The 15,126-nt window shown below is 42.4% G+C and overlaps 1 protein-coding gene across 1 annotated transcript in view; it reads right to left on the minus strand.

Annotated features, from left to right (window-relative positions):
• Nucleotides 1-1,876: 1,876 nt before the first annotated feature.
• LOC128666807 (serine--tRNA ligase, mitochondrial) overlaps nucleotides 1,877-15,126 on the minus strand; it is a 70,753-nt gene continuing 57,503 nt past the window's right edge. Inside the window, exons 12-16 of the mRNA XM_053721602.1 lie at nucleotides 4,923-5,035; nucleotides 4,720-4,813; nucleotides 4,539-4,631; nucleotides 3,829-3,894; nucleotides 1,877-2,473 (exon numbers count right to left, since the gene is read on the minus strand). Of these exons, the coding sequence (XP_053577577.1) occupies nucleotides 2,345-2,473; nucleotides 3,829-3,894; nucleotides 4,539-4,631; nucleotides 4,720-4,813; nucleotides 4,923-5,035 (495 nt within the window). The 3' untranslated portion in view covers nucleotides 1,877-2,344. The remainder of the gene's footprint in view (nucleotides 2,474-3,828; nucleotides 3,895-4,538; nucleotides 4,632-4,719; nucleotides 4,814-4,922; nucleotides 5,036-15,126) is intronic.

The raw sequence follows: 15,126 nt of genomic DNA on the forward strand, positions 1-15,126 counted from the left end.
CGCCCATTAAGGTAGAGGGTTAGAGAGCTGTTTGGTGAGGGATCAGTGAGGTTGGGGCTAAGGGGGGATCCTACACAGCACCATATGTAAATATGCTTTTAAAAAAATATATACCTTTTATTTTAGTACTGGCAGACTTTCTGCCAGTACTTAAGATGGCGGTGACAATTGTGGGGTGGGGGAGGGAAGAGAGCTGATTGGTAGGGATCAGGGGGTGTGATGTGTCAGGTAGGAGGCTGATCTCTACACTAAAGCTAAAAATTAACCCTGCAAGCTCCCTACAAGCTACCTAATTAACCCCTTCACTGCTAAACATAATACACGTGCGATGCGCAGCAGCATTTAGCGGTCTTCTAATTACCAAAAAGCAACGCCAAAGCCATATATGTCTGCTATTTCTGAACAAAGGGGATCCCAGAGAAGCATTTACAACCATTTGTGCCATAATTGCACAAGCTGTTTGTAAATAATTTCAGTGAGAAACCTAAAGTTTGTGAAAAAGGGAATTATTTTTTTTATTTGATCGCATTTGGTGGTGAAATGGTGGCATGAAATATACCAAAATGGGCCTAGATCAATACTTTGGGTTGTCTACTACACTAAAGCTAAAATTAACCCTACAAGCTCCCTAATTAACCACTGCACTGCTGGGCATAATACACGTGTGGTGCGCAGCGGCATTTAGCGGCCTTCTAATTACCAAAAAGCAACGCCAAAGCCATATATGTCTGCTATTTCTGAACAAAGGGGATCCCAGAGAAGACTTTTTCAGTGAGAAAACGAAAGTTTGTGAAAAAGTGAATGATTTTTTGTATTTGATCGCATTTGGCGGTGAAATGGTGGCATGAAATATACCAAAATGGGCCTAGATCAATACTTTGGGATGTCTTCTAAAAAAAAATATATACATGTCAAAGGATATTCAGGGATTCTTGACAGATCAGTGTCCCAATGTAACTAGCGCTAATTTTGAAAAAAAAGTGGTTTGGAAATAGCAAAGTGTTACTTGTATTTATGGCCCTATAACTTGCAAAAAAAGTAAAGAACATGTAAACATTGGGTATTTCTAAACTCAGGACAAAATTTAGAAACTATTTAGCATGGGTGTTTTTTGGTGGTTGTAAATGTGTAACAGATTTTGGGTGTCAAAGTTAGAAAAAGTGTGTTTTTTTCCATTTTTTCCACATATATTTTTTTTATAGTAAATTACAAGATATGCTAAAAATAATGGTATCTTTAGAAAGTCCATTTAATGGCGAGAAAAACGGTATATAATATGTGTGGGTACAGTAAACGAGTAAGAGGAAAATTACAGCTAAACAGAAACACAGCAGAAATGTAAAAATAGCCTTGGTCCCAAACGGACAGAAAATGGAAAAGTGATGTGGTCATTAAGGGGTTAAAAAACCACGATTTAGTAGGACAATAAAAAAAAAAGTGGCTTGTGCGACGTAAAAAAAGAAAGAAGCAGATCCAAATTATTTGTGTTAAAGGGACCCAATTTTCTTTCTTTCATGATTCAGATGAAGCATCCAATTTATTTCTAATATCTAATTTGTTTTGTTCTCTGTTGAAAAGAATACCTAGGTAGGCTCAGAAGCAGCTGATTGGTGGCTGCACATATATGCCGCTTGCCCTTTGCTTTCAGCTAGCTCCCAGTAGTGCATTACTGCTCCTTCAACAAATGATACAGAGAAAATGAAGCAAATTAGATAATAGAAGTAAATTAGAAAGTTGTTTAAAATTGTATCATCTATCCAAATCATGAAAGAAAAATGTTGAGTTTCTTGCCCCTTTAACTGTTATCAAAGCAGCACAATCAGTTGCAGAACGCAGATAAAGGGTAAATTTACAGATTAGTTTATGATTCACACGGTTTAAACAAACAATTATTTATTCACATGGAGCCAGCTTTGCGTCACATAAGTATGTATACGAGACTCAGCTTAGCGTGGGAGGACTCGGATAGTAATCATATCTAAAGTCTGCATGTCACGGGTTATGGCAGGTGCAGGGTTAACAAAGACAATAGTCACAGCCCAGCTATTGTCACACACTCATCCCTAGCAGGTGGTTCCTTTGTCAGTATAGAAAGCTCCTACCTGCCATCTGCACCGGATGGGAAAAATGCCCAGGGGTCCAATTTATATTAAGACAAAGAGGGAACGAGTGCCAAATAGTTATTACTGCCGCTGCCGTCATGTGACAAAGAACAGGAGCATACAACTAAGGTCCTCAGCATAGCGAGTGTCCAGGACGCCGGCTTGAGGTAGTGCAGTTCTTCGGCTGGAAACAGGGTCTTGCAATATAATATAACTAAATGTTCCTGAGTATCGTCAGCTGCTCATGTTAATGGGTTCTCCTGCTTTCGCTGGTTCGGCCCGATGTATCTCAGTGGGGTGTAGTGCGGCCGCTTGATGGTGTCCATGCCAAGGAAAGGTTGTAGAACCTTAGGCACTCGTACGCTGCCATCCTGCAATACAGTAAAGTAAATGATGCCCATAAGCACAAGTAGCAGAGGAAGATAAGGAAGAGGGAGTGTGGTAGGTAGCTGAGAATGAGGCTGGGAGGAGAGTTAGCAAAGAAGGGAGACACAGTTGAAGTAAACACCAAAGTAAAAGACAGATCATTGAGTGAGGTTGAGAAGCATAAAGAGGAGGTGTAAGAGAAGTTACAGAGCGTGTAGGGGAGGCTGGAAAAATCACAAAAGTGCATAAGGGAGGCTTAGAGGGACAGTCTACGCCAGAATTGGTTATTGTTTAAAAAGATAGATAACCCCTTTATTATCCATTCCCCAGTTTTGCAAAACCAACACAGTTATAATAATATACTTTTTACCTCTGTAATAAACTTTTATCTAAGCTTCTGCAAACTGCCCCCTTATCTCAGTTCGTTTGACAGACTTGCATTTTAGCCAATCAGTACTGACTCATAAGTAACTCCACGGAGTGAGCATGATTTTTATCTATATGACACACATGAATTATCGCTGTCTAGCTGTGAAAAACAGTAAAAATGCATTCAGAAAAGAGGCGACCTTTAAGAGCTTAGAAATTAGCTTAAGAGCCTATCTAGGTTTAGCTTTCAACTAAGAATACCAAGAAAACAAAGCAAATTTGATGATAAAAGTGAATTGGAAACTTGTTAAAAATTGTATGTCCTTTTTGAATCATGAAAGTTTAAATTTTGACTAGACTGTCCCTTTAAAAGCACAAGAGTAGTAACAAAAGAGGGGGCATGAGTTGTACATTGTAGGTAAACGAGTGGAGACCATGAAACGTATATATACACAGGTACAAAACTCTTTTCAAACTGCTTGGGACCGGGGGAAAAAACAAAACTGGATTTCAGAATAGTTTTATTTGTATATTTGCATCTGTAAAATGGGACGGCTATAGGATAGGAGTGTAAAGTGTTAACAATATCTAATGTCATTTCTGCAATATTTACGCTATAATACATAAAGGTAGATTTAAATCATTTGTATTTCTTTTGGATACATAGCACCATCAGACAGATAGTACAGTACTAGAATTAGAAAGGTAATAGCTGTTATTTTAAATAAATATAGGACTATCAATTACATTTTGGAACACCAAACCAAAGATGCAGGCCGAGAAGATTATGACTTACTGGCCGGAAAAAGCCATTTTTAATCATTTTCTTTTTTTAAAACAATATTAAATGAAAAAGTCGGGATTTTGAATTAATTTTGGATTTTGGAATTCCAGCTTTTGGGATTTATACACAAAGAAACAGACACAGGAGAGAAGCAGAAAATAGAATCAGGCAGGACATAGCAAGAGGGTAATAGCAGAAAATGTTTACCTTTTGTTGATACGTCTCCAAGATGGCGATGATCAAGCGCGGGACTGCGCAGGCGGTACCATTAACCTTTAGAGAATACCAGAAGGTTAGGGACATCACACACAATGTGAAAATGTTCCACTGTTGCACAGTGACACAAAACTTACGTATGTCTACCGTACAAATGTACCTTGCATTGCGCCATCAGGCACTTAGTAATACATTTGGCCTGGTGTGTTTATGGAATGTTATGCAATAAGGTGGCAACTAATTATTTTTAGCAGAAATATTAAAACGCTTACACAATGCTGAACAATAGTGTGCGCTCCATGTATATCTTTGGGATGTATTATTTATAAAACATATCCCTACAAATCAAATAAATCATAATAATAATGATAATAATATTTAAAAAATCAGATTCTTCAGCAGATAACCTCTCTCTGCCAACCTCCATGACACGAGGCAAAGAACTACTGGGATGGATTTGTAATGCTTTGAATGCGGTGTCTTTGCCTCCCCCTGGTGGCCAGGTGAAGTATTTCCCATAGCTAATGAATACATTTGTGGACTCTCACTGCCATTAGAAAAAAATAATGACGATAGAATTCTATTACAAAAATACATAAAAACAAAAATAATAATAAAAAAAAATAATCTATATATATTTTTTCCTCAAATAATTGTAACAGGATGTACATAAGTGTAATAGGGAATGTATAAGATCTCACTGTGTGAGTGTGACGCAGCCCCCCATTAGGTCTCTGGTACATAATGTTCAGGCGCCGACTTTGGTAATCAGTGCAATTTGATGCGCTGGAGATCTGTGGACAGATGGAATGTATATAAGCATGGCTAATAGTATACATATCACTTACAGGTTATGACAGTGTACCCATGTACAGCCCTCACCTCTCCGTATGTCCCCCGTCCTGGCATCCAAGCTTCAATGTCGTATTTCCTATAGGCTGGGAGACCAAGTTCCATGGTAGGCATGTCAAGAACCCTGTATGAGAACATAGAGAATAGTCAACAGGCAGCCCACTGGGCCAGAGTCGGACGGCCAACAAGGACAGACCACCATTGTGCTACACACACTGTCTAATCATTCTCACTTGAAGTGCAGGCCGAGCTCAGAGAAGAACTCCTTCTGCAGCCCAAGGAACTCGTCCAGCATCTCCTGACTCTCAGAGCCGCTATCATCAGCAGTGACCCCAAACATTTCCACCTGGGAAGGGAGAAAGGGCAAACAAGATGTGGGTTCCCAGGGGGGGGGGGGGGGAATTAAATTTAAAAGGGACATGAAACCCTTAGGTAGAACATACAATTTGAAACAACTTTCCAGTTTACTTCTATTATCAAATTTGCTTCATTCTCTTTGTATCCTTTGTTGAAGGAGCAGCAATGCACTACTGGTTTCTAACTGAATAAGTGGGAGAGCCAATGACAATAAGTATATATATGCAGCCACCAATCAGCAGCTAGAACCTAAGTTATTTGCTGCTCCAGAGCTTACCTAGATAAACCTTTCAGCAAAGGATAACAAGAGAAGGAAGCAAATTAAATAATAGTAAATTGGAAAGTTGTTTACAATTGTATGCTCTGTCTAAATCATTGTCTAATTATGACTTTACTGCCCCTTAAGGGACACTGTGTTAAGACTTTTTGCCTCATTCTTGTAAGATGCATTTAAACGTTTGGATTTTTTTTTTTTTGCCTAAAACAGGTGAAGCAAAAGTAATTTAATTTAAAGGGACACTCAAGTCAAAAGTAACATTTCATGATTCAGATAGAGCAGCAATGTTAAACAACAACTTTCTAATTTAATTCCATTAAAAATAACAAATTATGCTTACCTGATAATTTCCTTTTCTTCTGATGGAAAGAGTCCACAGCTGCATTCATTGTTTTTGGGAATTCAGAACCTGGCCACCAGGAGGAGGCAAAGACACCCCAGCCAAAGGCTTAAATACCTCCCCCACTTCCCTCATCCCCCAGTCATTCTGCCAAGGAACAGAAGAAGAAATATCAGGGTGAAAAGGTGCCAGAAGAATAAAAATACAGACGCCCCACATAAAAAATACAGGTGAGGAGCTGTGGACTCTTTCCATCTGAAGAAAATAAAATTATCAGGTAAGCATAATTTAAGTTCTTCTTTATAAATGGAAAGAGTCCACAGCTGCATTCATTACTTTTGGGAAAACAATACCCAAGCTAGAGAGGACACTGAATGCCAAGACAGGAGGGTACGGGAGGGTAAAAGAGGCGGCCTATTCTGAAGGCACCAGGCCTGAAACCACTACCCAACAAAACCCTGCTTCGTCCGAAGCCAAGAAACATTGAAAAGAAAAGGCCCCCAGGACACTGACCCGCATATAGCCGGAAGCCAAGCTAGAGACCGCAAAACAGTCCTCCAGGAGACACCGTCAGCTAGTAGTCGGTCCCCAGCCACATACCCCTCAATAGCGAAGGGAACACCAGCCTAAAAACTCCCAAAGGGATAGGGCAAGGAAGAACAAAAGGAAAACCGAAAGGTCACAAATTCCAAAAGAGGAAGAACTCCCAGAACGAGCACAGCTCACAAAGACCCAAATGGATTGTGACGAACAAGGGGAGGCAACACCCAGACCAAACAAAAACCACAAGGTTTAGGACCGGGCATCAGAACAAAGAAAATGTTCCTCAACATTGTGCAAAAACACCTAAAAAGACAACTGAAGACTGAGTCCTCAAAAATGCAGAGCTTAGAATACAGAAGTATTCAACACATAATACGTGTAGCAGACCCAGACGAGGTAAACACTTGAGGCAAGACACGCAGTCATCAGGATGACACAGAAAGAAAATTCTCGCTGAAAAGTAAAAAGCGGCCCAACAAGATATCAGATTGCAAAAGACTCCAAGACAGAGCACATGCTCCAGGCAATCCAAGCCACCAGACCCACACATAGGTCTCAAAAAGAGAGAAGCACAGAACCTCAACGAGGCCCACTGCACCCCCGAAGGTGAACAACAAATCTCAGAACCTACTCCCAGCCGGGCTAGCCCAAGCGTCGGCAGGTCTGAAAACAGGAGAATAAAAGAACCCCAACACCAGCTCACAAAAGAGCGGAAGAATGGCCTTGCCAACACAACAGGAACCCAACGGGAAAACGCTGAGCGAAAGCCTCAGAGACCGGAAGAATCAGGGCGATGACAGGTCCAAGCCCCCGATTGTTTAAAAACAAACTCAAACACCCTGTCTGGTATAAAAAACAGACCCACAGGTAGATATTAATGCAAAATCCAGAATAACCCGGATAACGAGAAAACCTCTCAAGTCCCAACCCAAGGAAGAGACCTCCCCCTGCCGAAGTCCTACACTCCAAAGGAGCTAAGGCATTTCGCCAAGACACTAGAGCCCATAGGCGCTCAAACCGCCACAAGACGTTTAAGGCAAGGGGATACCTCGAGGACAAAATCACTCGAGCAAGGCTAGTCTCCACATCACCTCCAATACGAGTCAGAGGATCACATGAACAAAAGGATGCATATCATCCCCAGCTCCAGGGAAGAACCCTATGAATGAAACAGGGGCACTTTCATTCATCAAAGTTTACAAAGCAGCCATTTTGATTAAAAACTTACCTCTCTTCTTTTCACAGCCATAGCAGCTTCCTCCTCCTGGAAATCCTCTATTCACATGTCAGCAATGACTAATCCGGCTTCCTCCAATCACAGCATGGCCTCAGGCAATGACCACCCTGGGGGGAAAGCTGTGATTGGATGAAGCCGGATTAGTCATTGCTGACGTGTAAAGAGAGGATTTCCAGGAGGAAGAAGCTGCTCTGGCTGTGAGAAGAACAAAGGTAAGTTTTTAATCAAAACGGCTGCTTTGTAAACTTTGATGAATGAAAGTGTCCCTTTTTTTAATAGTATTTTTAAAAAATGGGCTTTCATTCATTCACTAAAGTTTACCTTTACTTTAACGCCCAAGAAGAAACAGGCATACCCGCAGGACCAGCCAAATGGAACCCTGATCTTCCAACAAAACTGGGAAGGATCTCAATAAACCAACAATCAGGAGATTACGTCATTCCCTCATGTCTTAATGAGGTGAACCATTCAAAGTATAATATTACGTATTCCCGTATAAGTTAAGGATAGGGTCCTCTAATAACTAAAAAATGTGTCTGAGTAAAATGTGAAGGCGCACTATTCTGCAACGAAAGGCACAAGACTCAGGGACAGCTACACCCGTAGGGAACTGTAAAGGCCCACCCAAGGTCGGGAGACACAGTACAATAGGGCACGAGCACAAACGCAAATAAACGTAAATATGTAAAAGCAAAAACGTGTTGCAACCTCCGGGGGGGGGGGGGGGAACAAGCCGCCCTGCAAGGAGGGATAAACATAATCTATGTTACCCGCATGTGTAGTAGTAGGGAGCAGTAGGGAACTCACCTCTCAGAGCACAGAACCCCCAGAGGCGGATGGCTCAGCGGTCCCTTCATTCCCCCACCCCGAGGAACAAGGCGCTCTAATATGGCATATATAACATAAACTGATTGACCTGTGTCAACGGGGCCAATTCGCATTCTTCACAAGTCGAAGAATCTGAAATTTGAACAGTCTCAGCATCAGAATCCTCCATAACTGGATAGAGAATATAATAATATGGACTATAAGAAAAACAAAATATAAACAGCACCTGACACCCACAATGGCTGGGGCACTCATCACCTCCTAGGAACCAGACACTGGCAGACCATAATTTTTCCGTTGCCACACGGTCAGGAATGCGGAAATGGAAGACAGATCTTAAACACGCCATGTCACAAGGTGAACCGTACAGTCCAAAAAAAGCGCGCCCAACCATAAGGTCGCGTCACTTCCAAAGGCCTTTATGTTCCAAGCCAAGAGCCCAGTTAACACTACACATAAGCAGATTGAACCACATAACAAACATGATTAAAAAAAACCCTGCTCAATAATCCCCCTCAAGAGATATTAACCCTCGATTCCAAGAAACTAAAGGAGCCTCACTGAGGCCCTAAATATATATACTTTATAAGTCCCGCAAGATAGCAACTTATAGGAAACATAAGTTACAGTACATTCTGATGAAGTAAAATGAAACAATCTTACCAGAATCTACGCCGTGGAACAGGAACACGGCCCTTCAAGTGTGACGGATAGTAGCAGCGCCTCCGCCATGGACTTGAGAGAAGAAAGCAGGCAGAGAAGCGAAGTTAGACAACGCTGATTGCTTGTGGAGCTGTTAATATGAGTCAGGATGGTTTCGCAGAAAGACTCTCCCTGCATCTCCGGACTCTAACTTTCATCCAGGCCCTCACTGAGAGACTGATAGAATTACTTAAAACTCCCGTCCCATGTCGAAGAGTACTACCCTCCATAAGAGACAAAACAGACTTCTGACACTTCTCTGCCAACCTCCTGGGATCAAAGGCAAAGAATGCCTGGGGAATGAGGGGAGTGGGAGGAGTATTTAAGCCTTTGGCTGGGGTGTCTTTGCTTCCTCCTGGTGGTCAGGTTCTTATTTCCCAAAAGTAATGACTGCAGCTGTGGACTCTTTCCATTTATGAAGAAAATGTGCTCAGTCTCTTTATATTTACACTTTTTGAGTCACCCGCTCCTACTGAGCATGTGCAAGAATTCACAGAATACACGTATATGCATTTGTGATTGGTTGATGGCTGTCACATGATACAGGAGAAGTGGAAATACACATAACTGAAATTTGTCAGAAAAAAAAATCTACTGCTCATTTGAAGTTCAGACTGAATGCTATTGTATTTACTGGTCCACAAAGCTGAAATTCTTTGCGGATTTGTATATAAAAAAAAGGGAGACTGCCCATCTTCTATTGGTTAAAGCACTCCACCCAAACTCAGGTGTACTCATGACCATGTAATAAAGTTGTATATAAAGCCAAGGAGTCTCATTCTATTTAAAGGGACATTATACACTCAAAAAAAAATATGGGCTATTTAAATAAAGCACTCAAAGAAGATAAAGTTTGTAATTGACATGTATTATCAATTTTGCTTCTAAAGTGCCTAAAATTGATGATAAAGTTTATATTGCTCTGACTATATTTGAATACGTCCGTAATACCCACTAGCTACAGACAAAGGATTTTTTCCTCAGTCCCTAGCTAGTCCTTACAGCCAGCCCCCATGCTGTGTAATGTGCAATCCCCTCACCTCTCACTTTACAAACACAGTAATCACAACAGTATGTAATAACAATGCTCTCATTTCATGAGTGGTTATATGCAATGTGGAGATATCTTATGGTCCGTGTACCCTTAATAAAGTAGAAAGGTAGGGACAGACGCTGAAAAAAACAGAATTTATGTTTACCTGATAAATTACTTTCTCCAACGGTGTGTCCGGTCCACGGCGTCATCCTTACTTGTGGGATATTCTCCTCCCCAACAGGAAATGGCAAAGAGCCCAGCAAAGCTGGTCACATGATCCCTCCTAGGCTCCGCCTTCCCCAGTCATTCGACCGACGTAAAGGAGGAATATTTGCATAGGAGAAATCATATGATACCGTGGTGACTGTAGTTAAAGAAAATAAATTATCAGACCTGATTAAAAAAACCAGGGCGGGCCGTGGACCGGACACACCGTTGTAGAAAGTAATTTATCTGGTAAACATAAATTCTGTTTTCTCCAACATAGGTGTGTCCGGTCCACGGCGTCATCCTTACTTGTGGGAACCAATACCAAAGCTTTAGGACACAGATGAAGGGAGGGAGCAAATCAGGTCACCTAAATGGAAGGCACCACGGCTTGCAAAACCTTTCTCCCAAAAACAGCCTCAGAAGAAGCAAAAGTATCAAACTTGTAAAATTTGGTAAAAGTGTGCAGTGAAGACCAAGTCGCTGCCTTACATATCTGATCAACAGAAGCCTCGTTCTTGAAGGCCCATGTGGAAGCCACAGCCCTAGTGGAATGAGCTGTGATTCTTTCAGGAGGCTGCCGTCCGGCAGTCTCATAAGCCAATCTGATGATGCTTTTAATCCAAAAAGAGAGAGAGGTACAAGTTGCTTTTTGACCTCTCCTTTTACCAGAATAAATAACAAACAAGGAAGATGTTTGTCTAAAATCCTTTGTAGCATCTAAATAGAATTTTAGAGCGCGAACAACATCCAAATTGTGCAACAAACGTTCCTTCTTTGAAACTGGATTCGGACACAAAGAAGGCACGACTATCTCCTGGTTAATGTTTTTGTTAGAAACAACTTTCGGAAGAAAACCAGGTTTAGTACGTAAAACCACCTTATCTGCATGGAACACCAGATAAGGAGGAGAACACTGCAGAGCAGATAATTCTGAAACTCTTCTAGCAGAAGAAATTGCAACCAAAAACAAAACTTTCCAAGATAATAACTTAATATCAACGGAATGTAAGGGTTCAAACGGAACCCCCTGAAGAACTGAAAGAACTAAATTGAGACTCCAAGGAGGAGTCAAAGGTTTGTAAACAGGCTTGATTCTAACCAGAGCCTGAACAAAGGCTTGAACATCTGGCACAGCTGCCAGCTTTTTGTGAAGTAACACGGACAAGGCAGAAATCTGTCCCTTCAAGGAACTTGCAGATAATCCTTTCTCCAATCCTTCTTGAAGAAAGGATAGAATCTTAGGAATTTTTACCTTGTCCCAAGGGAATCCTTTAGATTCACACCAACAGATATATTTTTTCCATATTTTGTGGTAAATTTTTCTAGTTACAGGCTTTCTGGCCTGAACAAGAGTATCAATAACAGAATCTGAGAACCCTCGCTTTGATAAGATCAAGCGTTCAATCTCCAAGCAGTCAGTTGGAGTGAGACCAGATTCGGATGTTCGAACGGACCTTGAACAAGAAGGTCTCGTCTCAAAGGTAGCTTCCATGGTGGAGCCGATGACATATTCACCAGGTCTGCATACCAAGTCCTGCGTGGCCACGCAGGAGCTATCAAGATCACCGATGCCCTCTCCTGATTGATCCTGGCTACCAGCCTGGGGATGAGAGGAAACGGCGGGAATACATAAGCTAGTTTGAAGGTCCAAGGTGCTACTAGTGCATCTACTAGAGTCGCCTTGGGATCCCTGGATCTGGACCCGTAGCAAGGAACCTTGAAGTTCTGACAAGAGGCCATCAGATCCATGTCTGGAATGCCCCACAGTTGAGTAATTTGGGCAAAGATTTCCGGATGGAGTTCCCACTCCCCCGGATGTAATGTCTGACGACTCAGAAAATCCGCTTCCCAATTTTCCACTCCTGGGATGTGGATTGCAGACAAGTGGCAGGAGTGAGTCTCCGCCCATTGAATGATTTTGGTCACTTCTTCCATCGCCAGGGAACTCCTTGTTCCCCCCTGATGGTTGATGTACGCAACAGTCGTCATGTTGTCTGATTGAAACCGTATGAACTTGGCCTTTGCTAGCTGAGGCCAAGCCTTGAGAGCATTGAGTATCGCTCTCAGTTCCAGAATATTTATCGGTAGAAGAGATTCTTCCCGAGACCAAAGACCCTGAGCTTTCAGGGGTCCCCAGACCGCGCCCCAGCCCATCAGACTGGCGTCGGTCGTGACAATGACCCACTCTGGTCTGCGGAAGCTCATCCCCTGTGACAGGTTGTCCAGGGACAGCCACCAACGGAGTGAATCTCTGGTCCTCTGATTTACTTGTATCGTCGGAGACAAGTCTGTATAGTCCCCATTCCACTGACTGAGCATGCACAGTTGTAATGGTCTTAGATGAATGCGTGCAAAAGGAACTATGTCCATTGCCGCTACCATCAAACCTATTACTTCCATGCACTGCGCTATGGAAGGAAGAGGAACGGAATGAAGTATTTGACAAGAGTTTAGAAGTTTTGTTTTTCTGGCCTCTGTCAGAAAAATCCTCATTTCCAAAGAGTCTATTATTGTTCCCAAGAAGGGAACCCTCGTTGACGGAGATAGAGAACTCTTTTCTACGTTCACTTTCCATCCGTGAGATCTGAGAAAGGCCAGGACAATGTCCGTGTGAGCCTTTGCTAGAGGAAGGGACGACGCTTGAATCAGAATGTCGTCCAAGTAAGGTACTACTGCAATGCCCCTTGGTCTTAGCACCGCTAGAAGGGACCCTAGTACCTTTGTGAAAATCCTTGGAGCAGTGGCTAATCCGAACGGAAGTGCCACGAACTGGTAATGCTTGTCCAGGAATGCGAACCTTAGGAACCGATGATGTTCCTTGTGGATAGGAATATGTAGATACGCATCCTTTAAATCCACCGTGGTCATGAATTGACCTTCCTGGATGGAAGGAAGAATTGTTCGAATGGTTTCCATTTTGAACGATGGAACCTTGAGAAACTTGTTTAGGATCTTGAGATCTAAGATTGGTCTGAACGTTCCCTCTTTTTTGGGAACTACGAACAGATTGGAGTAGAACCCCATCCCTTGTTCTCCTAATGGAACAGGATGAATCACTCCCATTTTTAACAGGTCTTCTACACAATGTAAGAATGCCTGTTTTTTTATGTGGTCTGAAGACAATTGAGACCTGTGGAACCTCCCCCTTGGGGGAAGCCCTTTGAATTCCAGAAGATAACCTTGGGAGACTATTTCTAGCGCCCAAGGATCCAGAACATCTCTTGCCCAAGCCTGAGCGAAGAGAGAGAGTCTGCCCCCCACCAGATCCGGTCCCGGATCGGGGGCCAACATCTCATGCTGTCTTGGTAGCAGTGGCAGGTTTCTTGGCCTGCTTTCCCTTGTTCCAGCCTTGCATTGGTCTCCAGGCTGGCTTGGCTTGAGAAGTATTACCCTCTTGCTTAGAGGACGTAGCACTTGGGGCTGGTCCGTTTCTACGAAAGGGACGAAAATTAGGTTTATTTTTGGCCTTGAAAGACCTATCCTGAGGAAGGGCGTGGCCCTTGCCCCCAGTGATATCATAGATAATCTCTTTCAAGTCAGGGCCAAACAGCGTTTTCCCCTTGAAAGGAATGTTAAGCAATTTGTTCTTGGAAGACGCATCCGCTGACCAAGATTTTAACCAAAGCGCTCTGCGCGCCACAATAGCAAACCCAGAATTTTTCGCCGCTAACCTAGCCAATTGCAAAGTGGCGTCTAGGGTGAAAGAATTAGCCAATTTGAGAGCACGGATTCTGTCCATAATCTCCTCATAAGAAGGAGAATTACTAGTGATCGCCTTTTCTAGCTCATCGAACCAGAAACACGCGGCTGTAGTGACAGGGACAATGCATGAAATTGGTTGTAGAAGGTAACCTTGCTGAACAAACATCTTTTTAAGCAAACCTTCTAATTTTTTATCCATAGGATCTTTGAAAGCACAACTATCTTCTATGGGTATAGTGGTGCGTTTGTTTAGAGTAGAAACCGCCCCCTCGACCTTGGGGACTGTCTGCCATAAGTCCTTTCTGGGGTCGACCATAGGAAACAATTTTTTAAATATGGGGGGAGGGACGAAAGGTATACCGGGCCTTTCCCATTCTTTATTTACAATGTCCGCCACCCGCTTGGGTATAGGAAAAGCTTCGGGGGGCCCCGGGACCTCTAGGAACTTGTCCATTTTACATAGTTTCTCTGGGATGACCAAATTCTCACAATCATCCAGAGTGGATAACACCTCCTTAAGCAGAGCGCGGAGATGTTCCAACTTAAATTTAAATGTAATCACATCAGGTTCAGCTTGTTGAGAAATTTTCCCTGAATCTGAAATTTCTCCCTCAGACAAAACCTCCCTGGCCCCCTCAGACTGGTGTAGGGGCCCTTCAGAAACAATATCATCAGCGTCCTCATGCTCTTCAGTATTTTCTAAAACAGAGCAGTCGCGCTTTCGCTGATAAGTGGGCATTTTGGCTAAAATGTTTTTGATAGAATTATCCATTACAGCCGTTAATTGTTGCATAGTAAGGAGTATTGGCGCGCTAGATGTACTAGGGGCCTCTTGTGTGGGCAAGACTGGTGTAGACGAAGGAGGGGATGATGCAGTACCATGCTTACTCCCCTCACTTGAGGAATCATCTTGGGCATCATTTTCTCTAAATTTTGTGTCACATAAATCACATCTATTTAAATGAGAAGGGACCTTGGCTTCCCCACATTCAGAACACAGTCTATCTGGCAGTTCAGACATGTTAAACAAGCATAAACTTGATAACAAAGTACAAAAAACGTTTTAAAATAAAACCGTTACTGTCACTTTAAATTTTAAACTGAACACACTTTATTACTGCAATTGCGAAAAAGTATGAAGGAATTGTTCAAAATTCACCAAAATTTCACCACAGTGTCTTAAAGCCTTAAAAGTATTGCACACC

Source organism: Bombina bombina, chromosome 7 (genome assembly GCF_027579735.1).
Source record: "Bombina bombina isolate aBomBom1 chromosome 7, aBomBom1.pri, whole genome shotgun sequence".
In the NCBI taxonomy this organism is placed as follows: domain Eukaryota; kingdom Metazoa; phylum Chordata; class Amphibia; order Anura; family Bombinatoridae; genus Bombina; species Bombina bombina.